The sequence below is a fragment of the Euleptes europaea genome, chromosome 1 (genome assembly GCF_029931775.1).
Source record: "Euleptes europaea isolate rEulEur1 chromosome 1, rEulEur1.hap1, whole genome shotgun sequence".
In the NCBI taxonomy this organism is placed as follows: domain Eukaryota; kingdom Metazoa; phylum Chordata; class Lepidosauria; order Squamata; family Sphaerodactylidae; genus Euleptes; species Euleptes europaea.
Genome location: NC_079312.1, coordinates 21,711,643 through 21,738,552, shown reverse-complemented (window position 1 = coordinate 21,738,552; position 26,910 = coordinate 21,711,643). Strand labels below are relative to the sequence as shown.

The following is a 26,910-nucleotide window of genomic DNA, read 5'->3' as shown; positions in this document are numbered from 1 at the left end:
CAAGTGCGAACAGTATTTTTTATAATGTTTTCAAACTCTTAATACATCGGTGGGAATACAAGTGCGTTAACAGCCTGAGGCAAACCGCAGTGGAAGGGGGGGAGGGTGCGCATGGTCTTCTTTGGTCGACCTGTCCCCAAGTCTCATGCCCAGACACCCCCACCCCTCCTGCCTAAAAACGGCTCCTGATAGTTTTCTCTCCAAGACACCTGGGTACCATCTGCTTTGCATATACAAATAATCTGGTTGGATTTGGGACTGGGAGGAAGGCCTGGTCTCAAACCTTTACTCCCGTTCTCTCTCAGCCTAATCTGCCTTGCAGGGTGGTTGTGTGGTTAAAATGGGGGAGAGGACGTCCTGCCACGGGAGCTCTGGGAAGATGGGTGGGTTTTTAAAAAATCCCATTAATGAGAGCTCCCCTGGGTGCATGCTCTATTATTCAGTTCTGTTGAGAAAAAATGAATTCCAGGGCAGACCCTTCACATAGAGCAGTGGTTCCCAAAGTTTTCGGGCCACTGCCCCCTTGGTTCCAAAAACTCAACCCCAACGTCCCCTATCCTATAAAAAGCATTATTCAAAATAGGGGTTTGCATGAAGCACTACAGAAGATGATAACAATAAAATTCCAAAACAGTAACCGTTAATTGCACATCTATTCAATATCAAATTAAAACTTTTTAGTTGAAATGTATTCAACAGAACTGATGAATTTGATCCAGTGGTACCAGCTCTTCAGAGTCTGGGGGGGAAATCTGATAAGTTTCCACCACATTTCATTGCTTGATCTATTGTAAATTAGTGCACTACACAGTTGAAGGGGCCCACCTCTAGCGTCCCCCTGCTACCCCCTTGCCTTTTAGTGCCCTCCTAGATAATCCCAACGCCCCCCAGGGGGTGGTACTGCCCACTTTGGGAACCACCGACATAGATTGAACCCACAGAGACAAAGGTCGAAAACGCATGGTCATTTTATCCTCCTTTAATCCCTGTTTCAGCCAGGATTCAGCCAGGATCGAACGCATGCGTTTCGCCTAATGTGCGTTCGATCCTGGCTAAAACAGGGATTAAAGGAGGATTAAGCGACCATGCGTTTTCGACCATTGTAACTTGTTATTGCAACATTGCTCCATCCCTACCCGTTGGGTTGAGTGTATGTGCTTTTGGTGGGGGAGGGGGGAGGCGCTGAAAAAAGTCAGGCAGCCCTGCACCCAACAAGATGTCTGTTGCATACTTCTCTGAGCATATGCCCCGCTGAACCCAGAAGGACTTGAGTTTATGGAAAGGTGGTGGTTGAAAAGCAGCTTTGTAAAATATAACGAAGAGTTGGTTTTTTAAATGCCGACTTTCTCTACCACTTAAGGAAGAATCAAACCAGCTTTCAATCACCTTCCCTTCCCCTCCCCACAGCAGACTCCCTGTGAGGTAGGTGGGGCTGAGAGAGCTGTGACTAGCCCGAGGCCACCCTTCTGGCTTCGTGTGTAGGAGTGGGGAAACAAATCCATTTCACCGGATTGGCGTCCGCCGCTCACGTGGAGGAGTGGGGAATCAAACCCGGTTCTCCAGATCAGAGTCCACCGCTCTTAAGCACTACACTACCCTGGCCCTCAAGGTGTACTTTTTCTTGTGTGGGTGATTTCAGTTTGGCTTTCAGAATGAGTGAACGGCTTCTTAAGGCAAGGTCTTTCAGACTCAAAATGTACAGCATCAAAATGTCAAAGGACCTTTCTAGATTTTTTTCAATGGAAAATTGGGGGAGGGAACTGCTGTGGTCATTTATGCGTGGGTACTTTCACTCCCGTTTGCCCTTGGTCTGTCTCAATTGGAGTTATGCATGAGCTTTCCATCCATTAGAGATGACCACGCTGCCAGCCCTTGCAGTGCCTGGGTCTTCCTGTTCCTCTGTTAACCTGACTCTTCCATCTTCCCTGGGTGAAATCCCCATGCATAAGGCAAAGTGCGGGGCACACGAGCTTGGTTTCACTCCCAGCCCGTTGCAAAGCAGGGTGTCTTCTTTTTTCTTTTAATATTATTGTACTTTATATTTCTTTTTTTTCTTTTTATATTGTATGTTTTGTTAAAAATTTAATAAAAATTATATATAAAAAAAAAACCCAAGCAGGGTGTCCAGAGGTGGGGATTGAAATACTTCCTGCTTCCTCTGAGCTCTTTCTGGGCAGAAGAAAATCTTTTTAAAACCGAGGCTTGGATTTCTCCTCCTCCCCTACTTCCTTTCAGATTCCAGTTTTTATGTTGCTGTTGTTAAAATGCTTTTTTATGTGGCGGTTGGGTTTTTTTTGGGGGGGGGGGAGGGAATTTTCTCTCCCAGTAAGCACTACAAGTAAGCCAATTAGAAAGCAGCATTTAAAGAGGTGGGACTTGATTCGAACTTGGAGACTGCTGGTGCAGAGATTCCCAGCAGGAAAGTGTGGGTCCAGCAAGCAACGAACCTCAGGTACAATTCCCATGCATAAATTACCGATGATTGTTGTTTCCTTTTGCAGCGTGACATGAAAGGCAATGTTTTATTTTAGACGTGTAGTTGCGAAAACGTCTGTCGGACAGTCTACATAATTATAATTTTTGTAGACTACGGACGTATACAATATTGTCATTAATATTTCTGTTGAAACGTGAATAACGTTGACAACCATAATTGACAACCGAGTTGTTTTCTGTTGCCACAGAAGGTCGGACCAGAACCAATGGGTTAAAATTAAATCAGAAGAATTTCCATCTAGACATTAGGAAAAATTTTCTAACAGTTAGAATGGTTCCTCAGTGGACCAGGCTCCCTCGGGAGGTGGTAAGCTCTCCTTCCCTGGAGGTTTTTAAGCAGAGGCTAGATGGCCCTCTGTCAGCAATGCTGATTCGACGAACTTGGGCAGTTCATGGGAGGGGAGGCATCTTGGCCATCTTCTGGGCACTGGGGGTATGTGGGCGAGGTAGTTGTGAATTTCCTGCATTGTGCAGGGGGTTGGACTAGATGACCCTATGATTCTATAATGTATTTAATGATAATACATTACTAAAGAGTTCAGTATTTTCAGTGTTATAAAGTTTAATTTAATATCCACATATACTGTTAGTCCTCTTTATTATGAATGCAAAGAAAAGTTCTAGTCCAAATAATACATTTTCTGTCATTTGCTACAGAATTGGTTTTTTACCTTCCACTTTTATTTTTTCCTAACACTCAGATAGCAACAACTAAGACATATGTGCTGTGGTAGCCCTTGGTTACCACCAGCTTGCAACTAACATTGGGCATACTTCCAAGGTTTCCAACAGAAAACAAAAGAATGTATAATGTTAAATTCCATAATTTCACCAAATACTACAATTTTATATGCCCTCTAAGCGACACAAATGATGCCCTTTATGTTGCTAAATTCATAAAAGAACTTCATGTTTAGATGATAGGTTACTTCCATCCCACAACTTTCCTGGGTTTTCCAATCCCTGTTTTATCACGCTATTTACAGTGCATTCCCAAGAGTTACTCCAGTCTAAACCCATCGAAATGAATGGGCTTTGACTGGAGTAACTCTCCTTAGGAATGCACTGTTTTGTTCAGAGCATAGTCTTCCCACATCCTGACATGCTCTCCTTCCCTCCTCCTGTTTTCCCTCCTGCCTGACCTTGGAAACATCTCCACCATTTTGTGTCCGCCATTCCTATCCTGCACCTTGGTCCTGCATTTCTTGTTTTTTTAAATCTTATATTGTTTTTTTGACAAATCGATGGGATGAAAAGAAAGCTTTTCTCGCTCTCCAACCCCCTCTCCAGTATTCCACTGTTCAGCTAAACCCCCACCATGCACGAGGCTATCTTCTATCACTTTGGGTTTCTGTGTCCCCCACTCCCGTTGTCATCCTCACCCTCCCGTTCATCTATTCTTTTTTTAATAAGATTGATTAAAATTGATTTATCATCAAAACGAATCATAGAATTAGGTTCCTGTTCTAGAGCATCCCATTGTATGTTTCATGTTCAGCTTTGCATTAAAACACAGATTGCACTGAACATGGCATGTGTTTATCAGTTTCATTTTGTGCATTCATGATGTATAAAGGGGAATAAGTGGAATGGGCACCATTAAACTTGTGGGATGATATGCTCTCATCCCTAGTGGAGCGGGAGAGTGATACTAAAGTGAATTTCTGTACTATGCTATGCTAGTGGTGAGCTATGAGTCAACAGGCTGTATTACTGAAAATGGTGTCTGTGTTTGGAGCATTTTCTTTGCCTTCTCATGCATCCAGTGCGACCTGAGGGTGGTAACTGTGAGGGGGCATAGGAAATGCCTTCCTCCAAACGGAGAGTCAAGGTATAGGACATTTTTGGAGCATGGTTCTCTGGCAGGCTTCTGCAGCACGAGCAAAACTGTACCTAGTTTTTGGACGATTCTTTCATTTCAGCTATGGAAGGGACAAGCCGGCCTCAAGGTGCCCGGGGGGTATCCTGGAGAGAGCGAGAGACACTGGATCTGATCTCCATCTGGGGAGAGGCCAAGGTACAGGAGGTTTTGGGGTCTTGCCACCGAAATATAGATGTTTTTGAAAAAATTGCGGAGCAGATGAAGCGGAGGGGCCATAACAGATCGGCGGTGGAGTGTCGAACCAAATCAAAATTGTTTCGGAAGGAATATAAGAAATCGTTGAGACATAATAGCATTCCAGGAAATTCCCCTCGTTTTTGCCCATATTATGAGCAGCTGGACAGGATTTTCTGTGGGGATCCGAGGACACAACCAAGGCACCTGGCAAGCAGCATGAACATCATCATGGTTACAGATTATCCCACAGCTACTACGGAGGTGGCGGAAGAATCAGAAGAAAAGTTTTCCCATGATCTGGCAACAATCGGTCCTACAGACATTGGTTACTCTACTCCGGTGCGTGGAGGTGAGTTCCCAAATACATTTCCCCCCTCAACTGTAGTCTTCCCTCTGGCTGGGAGCTTGGCCATGGTTTTGCAAAACGGGCATCCCCTCCCCCGCGGTATTTATCTGTGGATCTCCTTGATTTGAAAGAGAGACCCATGGGCAAATCCACCGTGGAACGTTCCCCATTCCTCTTTGAGATGCAGCACTTTCTTTTGGAGTCTTTGGAGAGCTGCTTTGAAAAAGGCAAATTCCATGTTGGCCATAATTAGACGAGGAATAGAGAGCTAAAACTGTTGCTATCATACTGCCCTTGAACAAATCTATGGTGAGAACACTCTTGGAATACTGTGTACAGTTCTGGTTACCACAACTAAAAAGATATTGCAGAACCTGAGAAGGTGCAGAAAAGAGTGCCCAAAATGATCAGGGGATTAGAGCATCTGCCCTATGAGGAGCAGTTAAAACGCTCGGGGCTATTTGGCTTGGAAAGTAGGCGGTTAAGGGGGAACATGATGGAGGTCTAAGAAATTATGCATGGTATGGAGAGAGTGGGAAGGGAGAAGCTTTTATCCCCCTCTCATAATACTAGAATGCAGGGTCATCTGCTGAAGCTGGAGGGTGAGATTCAAAACAGAAAAAAGGAATAATTTCTTCACACAATGCATAGTTAAATTGTGGAACTCCCTGCCCCAGGATGTGGTGATGGCTGACAACTTGGAAGGCTTTTAGAGGGAAGTAGAGATGTTCATGGAGGAGAGGGCTATTCATGGCTACTAGTCAAAATGAATGCTAGTCATGATGCATACCTGTTCTCTCCAGGATCAGAGGAGCATGCCTATTATATTAGGTGCTGAGGAACACAGGCAGGACTGCTGGAGTTGATGGACCTTGGTCTGATCCAGTAGGGCCTTTCTATGTTCTTATGATCCTCATCTGGACACTTAATGCAAAACCCTTGGCTGTGTCCTCTGGCATCTAAGCAGTGGTGGCCCCTCAGCTTTGCTTAATTACCATTTTTCCAGCAGCATCACAGCAAGGAACTGGGCTTGAATCCTCGACTGTTCCCAGCTCCCCCAGCACAGGTGAACCACAACGGGACCTAGATGACACAAAGCTTTCCTTCCATGATGAGCCTCAGTCCCCTGGGACTGCAAATCCAGGTATGAGATCTTCCGCTCACTGCTAAGACGATGGCAGATTCAACTATTAACTGTATTTCCACCATGTGTGCTATGCTGGCTTCTCTACCCTTACAGAAGAAAGCAAAAACTGAGAATCCTTTATGCATGGTTGTGGATGTATGTCCCTTCTTGAAGGTGGTTTCCCCCTTTTTCAAGCGACTGGACATTATTAGGCGCATTATTAGTCTACTAACTCTTACTTCCTCTGCCAAGAGAACGAAGCACAACCAGAGAAACCCAAGGCTGTGGATGTTTGTTCATTACTGTAGGTTTTAACTTCTCACTAGCAACAGGGCATTTGTGGATTCCTCCGTCTCTACTATCCCTGCTTATTTATTTATTTTATTTATTTTGTGATTTATAGCCCGCCCTCCCCGGCCGAAGCCGGCTCAGGGCGGGTAACATCCTACAAAAGCATTAATACATCAGTAATAAAAGTGACCACAAAATCGAAATTTAAAACAGTAAAATCCCAGTTAAAACTTAAAAATACAAAATTCCAGATGGCGCCTAACCACTGCTCGTATAGCCAGATATTTGCAGCAGGTTACCCCTCCGTTGACATTAATAATATAACAGGAGGGGGGATAATAGGAAGGCCAGCAGATGATATTTGTGGCTGTCCTCCGCCGTAGGCCTGGCAGAATAGCTTCATCTTGAACAAAGCACAACCAGAGAATACCGTCGATTGTGGGGGTCTGTTCAATCTTTGCAGGTGGTTTTAACTTTTAACAAGCAGGTCGGCATGCGTGGATAATTCCCTCTCTAACAACATTATTCCCTGTGCTTTCCTTCCCTGCCAGTGACTGATGCCCAAGATGACAATGTTCCAGGGACTAGCTGCCCAGTCTCCACTCCGCCACGAGACACTGAAGGTAAGATTACTCCTAGGTCTTGGGTTGGGGATTGTCTGTGGTTGCCAGTTAATGGAAGAAAACCTTGTGCCAAAACTTGTGAAACGTGGGAGCGTGGTGTGATGCCCATGTTTGACAACATTGACTGACCAAGCAGCTGTCAGTATCCACTCAGTCCAAAGTACACTTTTAATGTGGAGATGCAGAGTTAACAAATTAACCAGGCTTGTTTGCGTCTTGTTTTTGTGGTGCCTGTAAGGGCCAGACAAGACAATCTCTGCGCTCCGCTGTTACTGGTGATTTACTTGCAGAGGAAACCACCGATTCCCAGCTGGAGCAGATGGCCCGAGCGCAGTCTCCAGCCAGACGCTGGGCCAATGCGAGGAACAGGAAGAGGCGTGTTGCGGTCCTGACTGATGTTGCCGGCCAGCTGTTGCACCAAGGTGAAAGGGAGGAGGACAGCGCATCCAAACGCCACGCGGACATGATGATGGCTGACGAGCGCCGCTTCCTGGCGGAGGAGCGGCGTTTCCATGCAGAGGAGCGGCGCAGTGAGCGGTTTTTTGCCGAAGCCAGGGAGGATCGCATTGCATTCAGGGAAGCAATGGAGAGAAACACTGACGTTATGCTTGCAGCGGTGAATGCCATAAAATCTGTTGGAGAAACCTTCATGAGGGAGCTGAGAATGGTGGATGCGCTCGCACAACATCGGGTTCATTCCCAGCCTGCTGAGAATGTAAGGTTTCTTTCTGAGCCAGATGAGAATGTCCGGGTTCCTTGTAAGCCTAATGATGAGGGTAGGGTTCTTTCTCAGGCTAATGAGATTGTAACTGGGCGTGGCAAACGTTCATGCGTAGATAAAAAGAGGCAGCGCATGGACATGTAGCACAACAATGGAAAACGGGCGATTTCCATGACATGGAGATGTATTAATTCCATGTTTGCCTGCCCTCCATGCCAAAGATAGTAGGATTTGTGGCCAACCAACAACCAACCAATTTAACATCTAGCATCGCCTGACACTTTTCTTATGCTGGACAACCAGTGGTGGGCAACCTTTAAGGGCAATCCCACGGCAGGCTGCGGCCTTTTTCGCCAGCCATGAGAAGTGTAGGTTTACACAGGCTGATGTCGGGCATGCCCCATCTGTGGTTCCTCCACTTTTCACTTCCTTGGATTGTAGCCATGTTGAAGACAGCGCCCATGCTGGTGTCTTGGCGGACAAAGTGGACGTTTACTCACGACTTCTCTGCAATTGCATCTTTACTTAGGAATAACAGGAAGCCCTTTTGAGTTGTGTTTCGATGTTAGTTGTGCTTAGATGTGCCGTGGTGGGGCCTGTGGCGGGGTGGGCGAACCCATGTTTCCCGCATTGAGTGGTTTTTACCAATAAACAAGAACTTTAGTTTAACAAAACAGTAAACTTTATTTTTCTTTCCCTTTTCAGTTTAAACATTCACAAACCCCTACCCAGTCAACATCCCCAAAGAAACTATTTACAAGATTTTAAATAAATACAAATACAACAGTATTCCATCCCCAAGCTCTCCTTGATCGCCTGGATGTCATTCTCCAGTCTGTTGAGGCAGTGGCACACGGCGTCCTGTCTTCTGCGCATTGATTTCACCGTGGGACAAGTAGTAAAGGGGGAAATCATTGTCGTAAACCATTGTTAACACGCTGTTTCGTGTGCCTCTACTGACCGTGCATATGATCACTCACTTGCTGCACATAGACGCCTCTCCACGACTATGATGGCAGCAAGAATTGCCTTGTTCCCTGTTGCAGACTCCCCTCCAGCTTCTCCTTGCTCTGCGGGGACAGGTTCCCATTGCATGGATGGTCCTAGAAAAGACATGGTGGGCCAGAGGAGGCACCATCAGTACCTGGCCTGTACAAAACCATTTTCGTTGCATGCGAAACTGCAAATCTTGGAACTTGGTGAGAGGTGGGGAAACTGAGCCAACAGCTGCTTATCTGCTTGACGTCTTCCCCCCTTTTATATCCCCCATTTGGTAATACTTTTTTGGGGGAGGGGGGAACTGAGGTGAGCCAGTAGCAGCATATCTGCTTGACAGATTACTCTTCCACCCTTTTATATCCCCAGTCTGGTAATACTGTGGTTCTTAGGGGTGGGACTGTCAGATGCAAGCTTACCGGGCAGTGGGGAGGATGGTTCCTCTTCATCTTTCACTGGCTAGCTCCCGTGGACGAGCCACCTCTTCCACCTCTTCTTGCTCTCCAGGTCCACCCACCTCCACTCCCTCGGCCGCAGCTGGTCTTTCCATGGATTCATCCACTGGTCTGCATGGTATTGCTGTCACAGAAACAATCGGTTGCGATATCCATCTAATTTGGGTCAAGAGATAGCCATCATTCCATGCCTTTTACCCTGGCTGCTGAAAATGTTCTTGTTGTGGGGGGTAGAGCCTAAGTCGATTAGTGGTACCACCAGTTGACAACGGTTCCACTCATGCAACTCCAAACTTCTTCATGCCCCTCCATTTCAGTAAATGGCCTTCTGGCTCAGAATTCTAATCTAACATCCCTTTTTGCTCTGTTTGGCTTCCTTTTCATGAAAGGCCATCTGAGCATTTATACACCCATTTGGTGTCTTGAAAAGTCCGTCTTCTGCTTTTCATTTTAGTTTGAACCAGGGAGTGGGTGTGAGAGAATGGCTTTGGGAGATAGCCCAAGATGGTCTTACTCAGAAGTAATTCTCACTTTATTCAATGGAGCTTACTTCCAGGAGAGTATTCTCAAGATTCCAAAGTCCTTCAAGGCCATTTCTACCCCCCACCCCCTTCAAGAATGCAAATGACTCCTAATACATCACTGAAGCGCCCCCTCATACGTCTGCCACTGAACTCACTAGTTTAACAAGCATCCTTCATGAAGCAATATGGTACCTGTCCCTGAAAATTCCACTGCCAACACCATCTGTCTCTCTTTGTGTATGCCATAGGATGCCTCTTCTCCAGCCATGTTTCCCACCTGATTCCTGTTGCATTGGTTTCCACGGGGTACATTTAACTGGACCTTTAAAGCTCAGAATGGCAGCCAAAACAGCACCTCGACCGCTCCCCTCTACTGGGCCCACCCACTCAACTGATGGTGGGCCACCAGTTGAGGCTGATGGGTAGGGTTGGGAAATACCTGGAGATTTGGGGAGGGGGTGGAGCCTGGGGAGGGGGAGGTTTGGGGAGGGGAGGGAACTCAGCAGGGTATAATGCCAAAGAGTCCACTCTCCAAAGCAGTAATTTACTCTAGTATCAGAGGAGCATGCCTATTATTTTGGGTGCGGTGGAACACAGGCAGGATGCTGCTGCTGCAGTCGTCTTGTTTGGAGGCTTCCTAGAGGCACCTGGTTGGCCACTGTGAACAGACTGCTGGACTTGATGGGCCTTGGTCTGATCCAGCAGGGCCTTTCTTATGTTCTTAATTTGCTCCAGGTGATCTTGGTTGTCTGGAGATCAACTCTAATAGCGGGAGATCTCCAGGAGTCACCTAGAGGTTGGCAACCCTACTGATGGGAAAGAACTCGTGGGCAGCATTGGCCAGCACCACAACAAAGCCAGACAGGCACTATTGCTGCCTGCCTCCCTTGGCTCAGCCTTTTCCTACCTGCTCCATTGAGGATCGCCCACAGCCAGGGCTACTGGTAAAGAGCAATCACTGAAAGAGGTCAGTTGGGCAAAGACCTGCTGAGTCAGGCAGGCAGGAAGCCACCATTCCCAGCTAGTATTGGCTCATCCTTGCTCCCAGGCCCCCATCCCGCCAGAAACCTTCCCTGTTTGTGGCAGGCGTAACTTATATAAAAGCGGGCACCAATTCAGACAAAATCAGGGCAGTTGCAGTCCCAAAAAGGAAGGGAATCTGAGCATCCTGGCCCACGTTATAAGTGGCCCCTTTGGTACGTTTTCCCTTTTCATGCCAATAAAGGCTTTCGTATTCGTTAGTGGCCCCTTCCAAATTTGCACGTTAAGTTATTTATACATGTTATTTATAGTTCGCCTTTCTCGCTGGGACTGAAAGGTTGCACAGAGCAACTCAATACAACCATCAGGACGGGACATTCCATAAACAGTGAACTAGGATTCAGTTTGTAGAACCAGCCTCAAAGCAGAATTGAAGCAAAGCATGACACATGAAATGATGGATGGAAGATCATACAGAAGAAGAGTTGGTTTTTATGTGCCAGCTTTCTCTACCACTTAAGTAAGAATCCAACCAGCTTACAATCCCCCTCCTCTCCCCACAACAGACACCCTGTGAGGTAGGTGGGGTTGAGATGCTCAGTTTGTAGAGCATCTGCTTGGCATGCCGAAGGTCCCAGGTTAAACCCCCAGCATCTCCAGTTAAAGGGACCAGGCAAGTAGGTGATGTGAAAGACCTCTGCCTGAGACCCTGGAGAGCTGCTGCCGGTCTGAGTAGACAATACTGACTGATGGACCAAGGGTCTGATTCAGTAGAAGGTAGCTTCATGTGTTCATGTGTTCAGCTGGCTGCATGCGGAGTGGGGAAACCAACCGGGTTCTCCAGATTAGAGTCCACCGCTCCAAACCACTACACCCTGCTGGCTCTCCACCCCTTTGTGAAAGGCTTAACTCATTAGAAAATAAGGCTAGGCGTTGCAGAATTGGCGCTCGTTTCAGGAGGGTTGTGGGTCCTGCAACCCCCAACATAAAGGGAATCAGAACATTTCGGCCAGAAGATGTAACGGCTCCTCCAGTGTTCCACGGCCGTTAGATAGGGTTGCCAGGTCCCTCTTTGCTACCGGCGGGAGGTTTTTTGGGGCAGAGCCTGAGGAGGGTGGGGTTTGGGGAGGGGAGGGACTTCAATACCATAGAGTCCAATTGTCAAAGCGGCCATTTTCTCCAGGTGAACTGATCTCTATCGGCTGGAGATCAGTTGTAATAGCAGGAGATCAGCTACTACCTGGAAGTTGGCAACCCTACCGTTAGACCTGTCGAAGGCAAAGAGCCACGAGCTTGACCAGCAGGGGGCGCAAGTGTGTGTTTACACATACACACACATACACACACATAATGTCCTTCCGGACAATTCTGTTCCATTCCAGGTTTTACGCTACCCCGCATTGAGTTTATCTCTAGGCCATTTATTCGTAAGAGGTTTTGCCTTGGACTTGCCACTCTCTAGAATTTGGATGGGGAAAATGTGCATCTAGAAAGTGGAAAATCCAGGGCATGCCTATTTATGGCCTATTTATGCATGGGAGGTTTTGCCTTGGATTTGCCTCTCTCTAGATGCACATTTCCCCCATCCGAATTCTCAAAACTCTGCATGGGGGCTTATTGTTGAGTTTTGAGAATATGGATGGGCGGGGGGAAAGTGCATCTAAAGAGCGGCCAATGCAAGGCACAACCTCCCATGCATAAATATGCATGCATATTTATAATATTTATAAATATTTATAAATATGCATGGGAGGTTTTGCCCTGGATTTTCCACTTTCCAGATGTACAAAGTTAACAAAACGACAGGCGGCTTCACTCCGACACAGCTTTTCAGCAAGCGTCTGGTTAAAAGGGGCACAGTTAAATCCAAAAAGAATCCGAGTGGAGAAGAAGGGGGGGGGTTGGCGATCAATCAGAAAGGAGGGGAACGACACCAAGCCCTCGCTAAACTAACCCAGCCCAGAGGCTAAAGCGTGTTTTGCAAGCCTGCTCGCTTAGTTGGTTCTTGCAGGTGATCCGGGCTGTGTGACCAAGTGGTCTTGGCATTTTCTTTCCTGACGTTTCGCCAGCAGCTGTGGCCGGCATCTTCAGAAGGAGTCACACTGAAGGACAGGGTCTCTGCTGGCTTCGGATCCGCCCTAGTCTGGAAGCTCTCCCAGGAAAGGGAAGCAGAGACGCCCTGAAGCCAGAAACGAAACCAAGGCTGGCTGGCTGCTCCGGGCAGAGGCCGAGCCATGGCAGCGGAGGGGTCGTCCCTGGCGGACCTCTGCCACGAAATGACTTGCCCCATCTGCCTGGACTATTTCCAGGAGCCGGTGATGCTCGACTGCGGGCACAATTTCTGCCGCGCCTGCCTGGCCCGGTGCTGGGGGGAGCCCCGCCCGGGCGCCTTTTGCCCCCAGTGCCGAGAAGCGTGCCAGCCAAGGGGCTTCAGGCCGAACCGGCAGCTGGCCAACGTGGTGGGCATCGCCCAGAAGCTCCAGGAGGGGGGTCCAGGGGCGGCGGGGCGGTGGGGAGCGTGCCAGGAGCACCGGGAGCCCCTCAAGCTCTTCTGCCACCACGACCAAGCCCCCATCTGCGTGGTGTGCGACCGATCCGAAGCGCACCAGGCGCATCGGGTGGTTCCTGCCGAAGAAGCTGCCCGGGAATATAAGGTAGGGGTTCACAACGATAGAAGGGAAGTGGTTTTGTGTGTGTGTGTGTGTGTGTGGCCATTTATTCATGGAAGGTTTTGCATTGGATTTGCCTCTCTATAGATGCACGTTTTCCCCCATCTGAATTCTCCAAACTCTGCATGGCAACTTCTTGTTGAGTTTTGGGAATAGGAACGGGGGGGAAAGTGCATCTAAAGAGTGGCAAATCCAATGCAAAACCTTCCATGAATAAATGGGTGTGTTAAGTGCCGTCAAGTCGCTTCCGACTTGCGTTGCCTTCTGCATTCTTTTCAGGGCTCCACTCCCGATTAAGTACGGCCACCAAGTATTCAGGTTGTAATTACAAGCCTGAACGTTTGTGTACATCATTCATTCATGTGATTTTTTATTTTATTTTGCCCTTTCCCAATCGGAGTCCTGTGACGTCATGGGGACCCTATGAATGAAAGTCCTCCAGAATGTCCTGTCTTGGACAGCCTTGCTCAGATCTTGCAAACTGAGGGCTGTGGCTTCCTTTATTGAGTCCGTCCATCTCTTGTTGGGTCTGCCTCTTTTCCTGCTGCCCTCCACTTTTCCTAGCATGACTGTCTTTTCCATGAAGATAATTCACCGTGGGTAGCCGTGTTAGTCTGTTTGCAGTAGTCAAAAAGGCTCACAAAAGCTCATACCCTACCAGAAAATATTTTTGTTAGTCTTTAAGGTGCTACTGGACTCTTGTCTTTTCCAGTGACTCTTGTCTTCTCATGACGTGGCCAAAATACGACAGCCTCCGTTTAGTCATTTTACCTTCTAGGGTCAGTTCAGGCTTGATTTGATCTAGAACCCACGGATTTGTTTTTTTTGGCCGTCCACGGCATCCGTAACACTCTCCTCCCAACACCGCATTTCAAAGGAATCTATTTTCTTCCTATCAGCTTTCTTCACTGTCCATCTTTCACACCCATGCATAGTAATAGGGCAGTGATGGCGAACCTTTTAGAGACCGAGTGCCCAAACTGCAACCCAAAACCCACTTATTCATCGTAAAGTGCCAGCACGGCAATTTAATCTGAATACTGAGGTTTTAGTTTAGAAAAAACAATTCATACATTAACATCTTATGCTCACAAGCATAAAATGATCCAAACAAAGTAAGGAAAGCAATCCCAAGTGCTTTCATTGATTTAAAATTATTTGGCAGAGAATTCCACACTTTAAGGATTTCATTTTCAGAACTAACTGTACTATCCTTTGTCATCCATAAAATTAAATCATGGCAATGACTGACAAACACCATTTTCCCCATCTGCATTCTCAAAACTCTGCAGTGGGGCTTATTGTTGAGTTGTGCATCTGAGTGGCAAGTCCAAGGCAAAACCTCCCATTCACAAATGGACAACAACCCCCCCATGCAGTTTTGAGACTCTGGATGGGGTAAATGTGCATCTCAGTGGCAAGTCCAAGGCAGAACCTCTCTTTCACAAATAGACAACCCCCCCCCCCATGCAGTTTTGAGAATCTGGATGGGGTAAATGTGCATCTCAGTGGCAAGTCCAAGGCAAAACCTCTCTTTCACAAATGGACAACAACCCCCCCATGCAGTTTTGAGACTCTGGATGGGGTAAATGTGCATCTCAGTGGCAAGTCCAAGGCAGAACCTCTCTTTCACAAATAGACAACCCCCCCCCATGCAGTTTTGAGACTCTGGATGGGGTAAATGTGCATCTCAGTGGCAAGTCCAAGGCAGAACCTCTCTTTCACAAATGGACAACAACCCCCCCATGCAGTTTTGAGACTCTGGATGGGGTAAATGTGCATCTCAGTGGCAAGTCCAAGGCAGAACCTCTCTTTCACAAATAGACAACCCCCCCCCATGCAGTTTTGAGAATCTGGATGGGGTAAATGTGCATCTCAGTGGCAAGTCCAAGGCAAAACCTCTCTTTCACAAATAGACACCCCCCATGCAGTTTTGAGACTCTGGATGGGGTAAATGTGCATCTCAGTGGCAAGTCCAAGGCAGAACCTCTCTTTCACAAATGGACAACAACCCCCCCATGCAGTTTTGAGACTCTGGATGGGGTAAATGTGCATCTCAGTGGCAAGTCCAAGGCAGAACCTCTCTTTCACAAATAGACAACCCCCCCCCCCATGCAGTTTTGAGACTCTGGATGGGGTAAATGTGCATCTCAGTGGCAAGTCCAAGGCAGAACCTCTCTTTCACAAATGGACAACAACCCCCCCATGCAGTTTTGAGACTCTGGATGGGGTAAATGTGCATCTCAGTGGCAAGTCCAAGGCAGAACCTCTCTTTCACAAATAGACAACCCCCCCCCATGCAGTTTTGAGAATCTGGATGGGGTAAATGTGCATCTCAGTGGCAAGTCCAAGGCAAAACCTCTCTTTCACAAATAGACACCCCCCCATGCAGTTTTGAGACTCTGGATGGGGTAAATGTGCATCTCAGTGGCAAGTCCAAGGCAGAACCTCTCTTTCACAAATAGACAACCCCCCCCCCCATGCAGTTTTGAGAATCTGGATGGGGTAAATGTGCATCTCAGTGGCAAGTCCAAGGCAAAACCTCTCTTTCACAAATAGACACCCCCCATGCAGTTTTGAGACTCTGGATGGGGTAAATGTGCATCTCAGTGGCAAGTCCAAGGCAGAACCTCTCTTTCACAAATAGACAACCCCCCCCATGCAGTTTTGAGACTCTGGATGGGGTAAATGTGCATCTCAGTGGCAAGTCCAAGGCAGAACCTCTCTTTCACAAATGGACAACAACCCCCCAATGCAGTTTTGAGACTCTGGATGGGGTAAATGTGCATCTCAGTGGCAAGTCCAAGGCAGAACCTCTCTTTCACAAATAGACAACCCCCCCCCCCATGCAGTTTTGAGAATCTGGATGGGGTAAATGTGCATCTCAGTGGCAAGTCCAAGGCAAAACCTCTCTTTCACAAATAGACACCCCCCATGCAGTTTTGAGACTCTGGATGGGGTAAATGTGCATCTCAGTGGCAAGTCCAAGGCAGAACCTCTCTTTCACAAATGGACAACAACCCCCCCATGCAGTTTTGAGACTCTGGATGGGGTAAATGTGCATCTCAGTGGCAAGTCCAAGGCAGAACCTCTCTTTCACAAATAGACAACCCCCCCCCCCATGCAGTTTTGAGACTCTGGATGGGGTAAATGTGCATCTCAGTGGCAAGTCCAAGGCAGAACCTCTCTTTCACAAATGGACAACAACCCCCCCATGCAGTTTTGAGACTCTGGATGGGGTAAATGTGCATCTCAGTGGCAAGTCCAAGGCAGAACCTCTCTTTCACAAATAGACAACCCCCCCCCCCATGCAGTTTTGAGAATCTGGATGGGGTAAATGTGCATCTCAGTGGCAAGTCCAAGGCAAAACCTCTCTTTCACAAATAGACACCCCCCCATGCAGTTTTGAGACTCTGGATGGGGTAAATGTGCATCTCAGTGGCAAGTCCAAGGCAGAACCTCTCTTTCACAAATAGACAACCCCCCCCCCATGCAGTTTTGAGAATCTGGATGGGGTAAATGTGCATCTCAGTGGCAAGTCCAAGGCAAAACCTCTCTTTCACAAATAGACACCCCCCCATGCAGTTTTGAGACTCTGGATGGGGTAAATGTGCATCTCAGTGGCAAGTCCAAGGCAGAACCTCTCTTTCACAAATAGACAACCCCCCCCATGCAGTTTTGAGACTCTGGATGGGGTAAATGTGCATCTCAGTGGCAAGTCCAAGGCAGAACCTCTCTTTCACAAATGGACAACAACCCCCCAATGCAGTTTTGAGACTCTGGATGGGGTAAATGTGCATCTCAGTGGCAAGTCCAAGGCAGAACCTCTCTTTCACAAATAGACAACCCCCCCCATGCAGTTTTGAGAATCTGGATGGGGTAAATGTGCATCTCAGTGGCAAGTCCAAGGCAAAACCTCTCTTTCACAAATAGACACCCCCCCCATGCAGTTTTGAGACTCTGGATGGGGTAAATGTGCATCTCAGTGGCAAGTCCAAGGCAGAACCTCTCTTTCACAAATGGACAACAACCCCCCATGCAGTTTTGAGACTCTGGATGGGGTAAATGTGCATCTCAGTGGCAAGTCCAAGGCAGAACCTCTCTTTCACAAATAGACAACCCCCCCCCCATGCAGTTTTGAGGATCTGGATGGGGTAAATGTGCATCTCAGTGGCACGTCCAAGTGAAAGAGCCGCCCGCCGCCTGCCTCCCGCAAGCCTCCCGCCGCCCCGCTCCGCCTCAGCAGCAGCGCCGCCGCCCCGCCCAGGCACCGCTCTGGACCCGCCGCCACCACCGGCCGCTCCTGCTCGGCCCCGAGCGCTGCCCTGCCGGCCGCCCCGCTCCGCCCGCTGAGTCGCCCCGCCCCTCGACAAAGTTGGCTGCGGCGTGGCGGAAACGTGCGCCGAGGCCGCCAGGAGGGGCGGAGGAGGGGGACAGGCAGCCAAGGGAACAGAGGAGGTGGCGGGGGCGACTCGGTGGGCGTTGCGGTGGGGCCGGCAGGGCAGCCCTCGGGGCCGAGCATGAGCGGGCGGCGGCGGATCTGGAGCGACGCCTGGGTGGGGCGGCGGCGCTGCTGCTGCTGCTAAGGCGGAGCGGGGCAACGGAGGCAGATGGAGTCGAGGCCGCAAGGAGGGGGCGGGGGACGGGCGGGGGGGCCCGGCGGCTCCACGCGTGCCCATAGAAAGGGCTCGGCGTGCCGCTTGTGGCACGCGTGCCATAGGTTCGCCAACACGGTAATAGGGAATACGATGGCATGAATTAATCTAGTTTTGGTGGCCATTGACACATCCTTACCCTTCAAAATCTTTTCTAGCTCCTTCATGGCTGCCCCCACCCACATTAACATGAGACTTCCTGCAAACTGTCCCTTTTAGAGTTGCCAACCTCCAGGTGAGGCCTGGAGATTTCCCAGAATCAGAATGGATCTTTAGACTACAGAGATCAGCCCCCTGGAGAAAATGGCTGCTTTGGAGGGTGGACTCTATGGCATTTCACCCCACTGAAGTGATGTCTTTCCTCAAACCCCTGCCTTCCCCAGGCTCCACACTCAAGTCTCCAGGAATTTCCCAACTCAGAATTGGCAACTCTACCCCTTCTAGTACTGGAGTACAATCTCTAGTATGGACAAGTTTGTTCACGTTCATATATTCACACCAGGGGGAAATGTCCTGCCCCTTTGGTGGTGGAAAGTGCTGTCAAGTCACAGTTCAGAGGTGGTTTGCCATGGCCTGCCTCCGCGTCACTACCCTGGTATTCCTTGGAGGTCTCCCATCCAAATACCAGCCAGGGCCAACCCTGCTTTGCTTCCAAGATATGACAAGATCGGGTTAGCCTGGCCTATCCAAGTCAGGAGGCAGCCCCTTTACGAGAGTCTTAATATGTGGGAAGGGGCAGTTGAAGCTTTTCATGACGTTGAGGTCAATTGCATTGCTTAGATTCTGTTTTGCTTGGTGCCAGTTTGCTCTCACTGCCCGCGGCCATCCCACAGGCTTCAGCAACCCATGTGATTGTGTCCTTAGGAAAGCACAGTGTTGACTCACACAGACAAACAAACATCACATGAAACAGCTGATCAGTCACCCCAGTTTCTCTACTTTTAATACCATTGCATTCTGAATTCTTTTCAGGGCTCCATTCCCAATTAAGTACGACCACCAAGTATTCAGGTTGTAATTACAAGCCTGAACATTTGTGTACATCATTCATTCATGTGATTTTTTTATTTTGCCCTTTCCCAATCTGAGTCCTGCTCAGGAAAAACATAAAAGTGGTGAATGAGTAAAACCGCAGGAAATGTACCAGGTTTTCCCAGCAGTCATAGTTCATGAAAAAAGGTAAAGGTCCCCTGTGCAAGCACCGGGTCATTCCTGACCCATGGGGTGACGTCACATTCCGACGTTTACTAGGCAGACTTTGTTTTTACGGGGTGGTTTGCCAGTGCCTTCCCCAGTCATCTTCCTTTTACCCCCAGCAAACCAGGTACTCATTTTACCGATCTCGGAAGTATGGAAGGCTGAGTCAACCTTGAGCCGGCTACCTGAACCCAACTTCCGTCGGGATCAAACTCAAGTCGTCAGTAGAGCTTGGACTGCAGCACTGCACCTTACCACTCTGCGCCACAGGCTCATAGTTCATTGCTGACTAGTAATCCAACAAGCTCATCTCCTTCTAGAACTGTTTTGTTTTGGTTTTGCAGGAAAAAATCAAAATCCAGCTGAAGTCTCTGGAAAAAAAGAGAGAACGGTTTATGGATTGGAAAGAGACTCAAGAGTCGAGAAGTCAGGAATGTATGGTAGGTCATTATTTGGAATCACATGTTGGGGATGAGTAACTACTGCCTCTGCCCCTTTCCCTAGTTTCTCTGTGCATGTGTGTTTCCCCCAAAATTCAGTTGGAAGAAGAGAAGCAGAAGGTCAGGTCAGCCATTGGAAAGATGCGTAAGATTCTTGAGGAAAAAGAGCAAGCCTGGCTGTCCCAGCTGGAAGAGATGGAGAAAGAGATGAAGGAGAGGAAGGAAGAAAATGTCAGGCGACTGTCTGAGGAGATTTCCCATCTCAGTCGCTTGATCACAGAAATGGAGGGGAAGTGCCAACAGCCATCAAATGAATTCCTGCAGGTGAGAGGAGGTTTCTGAAATTCTCCTTATCCAAATTTCTCCCTGTATTTTATGTGAATTACCTGCTATTTTTTTCTGACATGGAAATGATGCGTTAGGACTCCTCGATTGTTCTTTATTTTATGTCTGTTTCACATCAATATTAGGACAGATCGGGCATAGTAACCAACCAGGGCAGACAGCACGGAGTCAGCAATCCAGTCTGTAACGCAAAACCAGCTTGCAATTAAGAAGCCACAATCCTGGGAATTACATTTGGTTTTCACAGACATGGAAGGGCAAAGTACACTATAACAATAACAAAAATGTCCAGTGTATGTAGCTGAGACCCTTTTCTTTCTGTTTTTCTTATAGGACCTCCAGTGTACCTTGAATAGGTATGAGGCTGTCTCTGTCTCCTCCTTCTGTTTTATCAACTGTGGATGCCTTTGTAGGGGGAAAATAACATATTTTGGCAAAATAACATTCCAAAATGTTTTAGACACATCGAAACTTCAGAAGCAGTTTCCTTCCGGCAAACTAGTACTAGAAAATTATTTTTTGTGTTGTTTTTTAATGGCTGAACAGAAAAACACACAATACAATTGAATATGTGGTTTTCCATTTACCCCCCCCCTCCCCCAATTTACCATCATAACAGTACTTTGAGTGATACAGAATTTTATGGCTACCTTTGGCTCTGACCCAATTCTCCCAGGGCCCAGTTCATTACTAAAGCACTTTCGCTCACTAATTGCTGCTGCAGCCCATTTAAGAGAAGTAATATAGACTCCAGTGGTTTCCGCACAGGGGCAGGCTTGTGTGGTTTCCCCTTGTGTCTGCAGCTGCCAGTACAGCCCAGCAACAGCGGGGCTTCCCTGTGGCAGGTTTCCCTGCAGTTTCCCTGCCCCAGTCCTTCAGTAGCAGCCATATATAGAGCAGGCAGAGGAACTTAGGGGGTTACCGCACTTGTATTCCCAGCGATGTATTAAGAGTTTGAAAATGTTATAAAAAGTACTGTTTGCACTTTCTATGTATTCCCACTGATGTATTAAGAGTTTGAAAACGTTATAAAAAATACTGTTTGCACTTTGTTTGGCCCCTTTAGCTGTGAAGACGTCTTCCAACCATTTATAAGCCGTGGTATCCAAAAACCCTTTTAAAGCGATGTTTTTTACAACATTTTCAAACTCTTAATACATCGCTGGGAATACAAAGTGCGGTAACCCCCTTACTCATGAGCAGTGGGTACGGCTGTCAGTGGAGTTCAGTCTGCCGTTTTTCAGATCACGTGCTTACAGTGGAGGCGATATTTCTTTGTCACACCCATCTTCCCTTCTAGGTATAAGAAAGAACAAGTGGAGCATGCTGGGGGCCTTTTTTCCTGGTTGGAACGGAGACTTACAACTTGCTCGCAGAAGAGTTCTGCTCTGGGAAGGGCTGTAGAGAAATGTGCAGGTATTGGGGACAGATCAGAAACAGTTTATAATGGCCGAATGTAAAAATGCTTGTGTGTACATGCAGGGGATTTGGAGTAAGGCGCTACCAATATGCAGATGACACACAGCTCTATTTCTCCTTGACAGCTGAGTTGGGTGGGTCGGGTGGAAGTCCTAAACAGGTGCCTGGAGAAGGTAATGGGCCGGATGAGGGCCAATAAAACCGAAGCTCAGTCCAGACAAGACTGTGATCCACAGGAGAGCTGCTTGAGGAGTGCATAGTCAGCCTGTCCTTCAGGGGCTTGCGCTCTCCCTGAAGGAACAGGCTTGGAGGTACTTCTGGATCCTGGCCTGTAGTTGGAACACATGAACACATGAAGCTGCCTTATACTGAATCAGACCCTTGGTCCATCAGAGTCAGTATCGTCTACTCAGACCGGCAGCGGCTCTCCAGAGTCTCAGGCAGGGGTCTTTCGCCTCCCCTGACTTGCCTAGTCCCTTTTACTGGAGATACCAGGGATTGAACCTGAGACCTTCTGCATGCCAAGCAGATGCTCTACCACTGAGCCACAGCCCCTCCCCAGATCTCCGCGGCATGGAGGGCCTTTTATCAACTTTGGCTGATACGCCAGCTACAGCTGTTCCTCAGAAAGTGCGATCTGCCCACCTCAATCCATACTCTGATTATCTCCTGGTTAAATGGCTGTAATTCGCTTTATGTGGGGCTGCCTTTGAAAATGGTCCAGAAACTTCAGCTTGTGCACCCAAGCTGTTGTCAGGGGTGGGATACAGGGGTTGTATCGGATTAATGGCTGAAGTCTCTGCCCTGGCTGGGTGTTTGTTTCCAGGCACAGCTCTTACTTTAAAGGTCCTTAAAGGGCTTGGGGGTCCAGGGCACTTGAAGAGCTGGCTCCTCCCACATCGTCCAGCTGGCCAGTTAAAATCTACCTCACAAATCCTGATCGCTGTTCCCCACCTTCAGAGGTGAGGCATGTTACAGGGCTTTTTCAGTAGTGGCACTTCACTTATGGAATGCCCTTCCACTTGAGGCTCCTCTGGCATCTGCATTGATCTCTTTTAAGCACCAGGCCAAAATGTTTCTGTCACCTAGGCTTTTAATTAAGGGGTTGACCTTTTAGGACTCTCTTAGTCCAGAAACCATTATTTTAAGCTGTCAGTGGCCTGTTTGTATGGTCTATATTTTTATAATGTAAAAGGTAAAGGTAGTCCCTTGTGCAAGCTCCGGGTCAGTACTTACCCATGGGGTGACGTCACATCCTGACGTTGACTAGGCAGACTTTGTTTACAGGGTGGTTTGCCATTGCCTTCCCCAGTCATCTACACTTTACCCCAAGCAAGCTGGGTACTCGTTTTACCGACCTCGGAAGGATGGAAGGCTGAGTCAACCTTGAGCCGGCTTCCTGAAACCGACTTCCGTCGGGATCGAACTCAGGTTATGAGCAGAGCTTACCACTCTGCACCATGGGGCTTCTACATTTTTATGCGGGGCCTGGGTTTTTAATGCTAGGTTTTAATTGATATATTTTATATCCCAACCCCTTTCTGACTATATATTACTCTTCCTACACACTTGACACTGAGAGACACTGTCCTTCAGTGTTACTCCTCTGAAGATGCCTGCCACAGCTGCTGGCGAAACGTCAGGAAAGAAAATACCAAGACCACGGTTACACAGCCCGGATAACCCGCAAGAACCAATGAACTCTGACCTTGAAAGCCTTCGACAATATATTTTAATGTTTTGTTTTTTATTATTTTTTTAAGCCATCTTGGGCAGGTTTCTGGAGAGGCAACATAAAATTTTCTAAATAAATAGAAACCATTTTCCAAGCTAGCTGAGATGCAAATGGAGATATGCAGTAATGCGCGAAGGCATCTGTATAAGAAGTTTATGTTGGTGCCAAAATCTTGGTTGTTGTATTTAAGATGGGCAACAGAACACAGTTACCACCAGTATGGTGTAGTAATTGAATGTAGGGTTAGGAGCATGAACATCTCCATTGACATCCCCTTCTTGGTTATACAGCTCACTGAGTAGTCTTCGGCCAGACTCTTTCTCTTAGCCCAGGGTTCCCCATCCCTTTTGATCCGGCAGGCACTTTTCGAACACTGGGTGTTGGGTGCAACTGCAAAATGGCTGCTAGAGGAGGTGGTGCCTGCCACCAAATGGCTGCAACAGGATGCAGAGCCAACCCCAAATATCAGAAAGTACGGTTATGCATAACTCTTAACAGTAACTCTTCAACACTTCAGGCAGAAGCTCTGAAACAGGATGTCTTTTTAAAATGAACGTATTGTTTAATATTTCCTTGCATATACACAGCCTACCTTCAGCCATGTAGTGAAAATCCTTACATTGTGGCAGCTGCTGCTAAAGCAACTTTTTAAAAGCCTGCATGGCAAATCAGATCTCCAGTGACCAGTTAGAATCCATCCTGAGCAAAAAGCTCCACTCTCCCCCCACCCCACTTTCTAAAAATAACTGTGGGGGGAGGTTCCAAGAAAGGTCATTTATTTTCTTCAAAAAAGAACTGGAAAAAAAACAAAGAAAAAAATCTTATGAAGAATATACATAAAGTGAAGACAAAAATATAATAACAGTGGCGGCAGATCTAGACATAGGTTTCTATAAATGGTTTTCAAATGTCTACAAACAAGCCCGTGCACAATTGCCGTCTATATGCCATGTGTTCAAATATTGATAGTGTTCAAGGTCCTCAATCCATTTATTTACCAGAGGTGGACTTTTATCTTTCCAGTATTGTAATATCAGTCTTTTAGCTGTAGTAAGGGCACAGAGGGTCCATTTTTGTTGACCATCAGTTAGCCAGGGACCTGCATTTTAGCTAGCATCTCTCAGCAGGATTGTTCTAAGGACTACCGGTATATGGTGAGTGGAACACCCTTAGTTTCTTTTGAGCTCCATTTCATCCCAACTGTAGTCCAGTGGAGAGGTTGTATATTTGCGATCCAAGTGGGTAGCAGATTCTTTAATAGTCAAGAATAGTCTATGGGTGTGTCCTGTGATGGAGCTGAAGGTTGTCAATTTGACCGATTGAAGTTATTCAAGAACTGCAGTGAGTTGACTGCACCAGTAATGATGGCAAAGATACTATCCAAGGCACAGAAATGTATAGTAACTGCACAGGAAGGAGAAAAGAGTCTTCCTGGTATTTTGACACATTATCTGGTGCCATCAAACCCTTTGTTCATAGGAGGTGCTGCAGCAAAACCAATGAAATTCAAGATTAAAATGGAAAAAAATGACAGTACGCAACATAGTCTTCAGTTGTATGCTGGCCTGAATGAGCTGTGTGCGCGACAGCAGTTATTAATCATGAAATGATTGAATGATTAATCATGAAAATGATTATCATACACACGCTGCTGTGTGTGTATGATAGGCTGACCAAATCTTATCAACTTTTCTTCCCCCTAACAGAGTCTCTGGAAGAAGCCCTGAAGAAAGGTAACTGTGTGGGAATGAGGGAGGGGGTTTACTTTTTGATGGGAGGTGGTGCTTGGGAGAGGGTCAAGGATAGGACCTCTTTGCTAACTCCTTGAGATCACACCCCAAATTCCCAAGTCCTAATTTAATGCCAATCTAAACGAGCAATTTCATATCCGTATGTGTGGTGTGGTGCTTTTTTACTTTAACTAGCAATCTGCTATACAACAGGAGTCTGAGCTAATCTGTCACCCTTCCCTCCTTGTAACAGAAAGTTTGGAGGCTCTGGATCAAGCTTTAAACAAAGGTAAATTTCTGGGTCTGAAAGAGAAGTGCAGTTTGGATGGGAGATGATATAGGATCAAGGTGCGGGGATATCTCTGCTAACTCGGGGGAGCCAAATCCCACCCCCAACCCCCAACAGTAATTCATTCAGTTAATGTTTCAGCATTCTTCTTAATGAGGGATTTAGTTGAAACAGTTTTTACAGGGAGAATTGGCACAATAATGTGTGTTATAATGACTATATTTCTCACATTTTTCCCCACATTACAGGATCGCTGAAACGAATGCGACACAGAGGTAAACTGCCTGCCAGGAACGAATGGAGATGGGAAACCTTAGATGGCAGCAGCCCCTTTTTCACATATTTGTTTATTGTGTTAGCTAGATTGTTCAGCACTCTCTTATTCAGCACAGCCAGCATGGTGTAGTGGTTAAGAGTGGTGGACTCTGATCTGGTGAACTGGGTTCAATTCCCCACTCCTCCACTTGAGTGCTGGGTGACCTTGGGCTAGTCACAGTTCTCTCTGAACTCTCTCAACCTCGCCTACCTCACAAGGTGTTTGTTGTGGGGAGAGGGATGGAGATTGTAAGCCACTTTGAGACTCCTTAAAGGTAGAGAAAAGCAAGGTATAAAAACCCACCCATCTTCTTTTTCTTCTTCCTGACCTATTTCCCCACTTCCCTCATACACTACAGGAAATACAGGGGGATGGGTATAATAATCCAGAGGTATAAAGGGTTGAACAGTGAAGTCTGGATAACATCTCAACAGCCAATTAACCATGTGGTCCTAGGTATTATTGTTATTCCAGCCCAATCTTGACTGGATTCTATATGGCCTTTGACCCATCCATTCCTATGGTTCTAGGATGAAATGTAGATTGTGATTTTATTTGAGATGTGGATGCTTTAAAATATCCTTATAAATGGGCCTCAAATGCCATCATAAGCCACTGGTCAATTTCGGTCCTCCGGGGCGGATTTTGTTTCTGTGCTACTACCCAGCCTCTTCTTCCCCTCCTCTCTCTCTGTCCTGCAGCGGATGTGATTCTGGATCCCGACACAGCACATCCTCAGCTCGTCGTGTCTCCAGATCTGAGGAGTGTGAGATGGGGAGGCAAAAAACAAGACCTTCTGGACAACCCTGGGCGATTTGAGAATATGTTCAGTGTACTAGGCCATGGACAGTTCTCTTCAGGAAAACACTGGTGGGAAGTGGAGGTGGAAGTGGAGGAAATGGAGGCGGAGAAGGCGAGGGCGCTGTGGGCTGTGGGCGTGGCGCCGGATTCGGTGGTGAGAAAGGGAGTGAGGACAGTCCCTACTCCGGAAGAGGGGTTCTTGGTTGTGGGGAAGCTGTTTGCTGGTTCTTTCTCATCTGGTCAACTCAAGGCTTTCACTTCCCCTAACTGGACCACTTTGACCCTGAGCCAAGAGCCCAGGAAGATCCGGGTGTCCCTGGACTACGAAGAGAGGTGTGTAGAATTTTTTGATGCTGATACAGACGATTTGATTTTCACTTTCCCTTCAGCGTCGTTCTCTGGGGAGATAATCCGCCCCTTTTTCTTTTTGGCTGGGAACATCAGAATGAATTGCTGAATTTTTGAGTGGATTGCCCATCACCACCACCATTTCCAACATTTATTTTATTATTTACACTTCTATCCTGCCCTTCCCCTGCATGGCAGGGCTCAGGGCAGCTCACAAAATAAATATAATTTAAAACTATTAAAAACCAGAACTATTAATATACTTGACTACACCTGAACAACATATGGCACTTAATGAAGCATCCCCCCGAGATTAAATCTCAGAATGAAATTAAAATCATACAGAAC

At 47.3% G+C, this 26,910-nt stretch overlaps 1 protein-coding gene across 1 annotated transcript; it reads left to right on the top strand.

The window, feature by feature from the left end:
* The first annotated feature begins 12,852 nt into the window (after positions 1 to 12,852).
* LOC130473486 (zinc finger protein RFP-like) lies at positions 12,853 to 26,671 on the top strand. Its single transcript, XM_056845019.1, has 9 exons — positions 12,853 to 13,272; positions 19,484 to 19,579; positions 19,679 to 19,903; positions 20,258 to 20,280; positions 21,225 to 21,340; positions 24,785 to 24,811; positions 25,062 to 25,097; positions 25,346 to 25,372; positions 26,115 to 26,671. Exons 1-9 carry the CDS (start codon positions 12,853 to 12,855, stop codon positions 26,669 to 26,671), a joined length of 1,527 nt encoding a protein of 508 aa, XP_056700997.1.
* Positions 26,672 to 26,910: the final 239 nt, after the last annotated feature.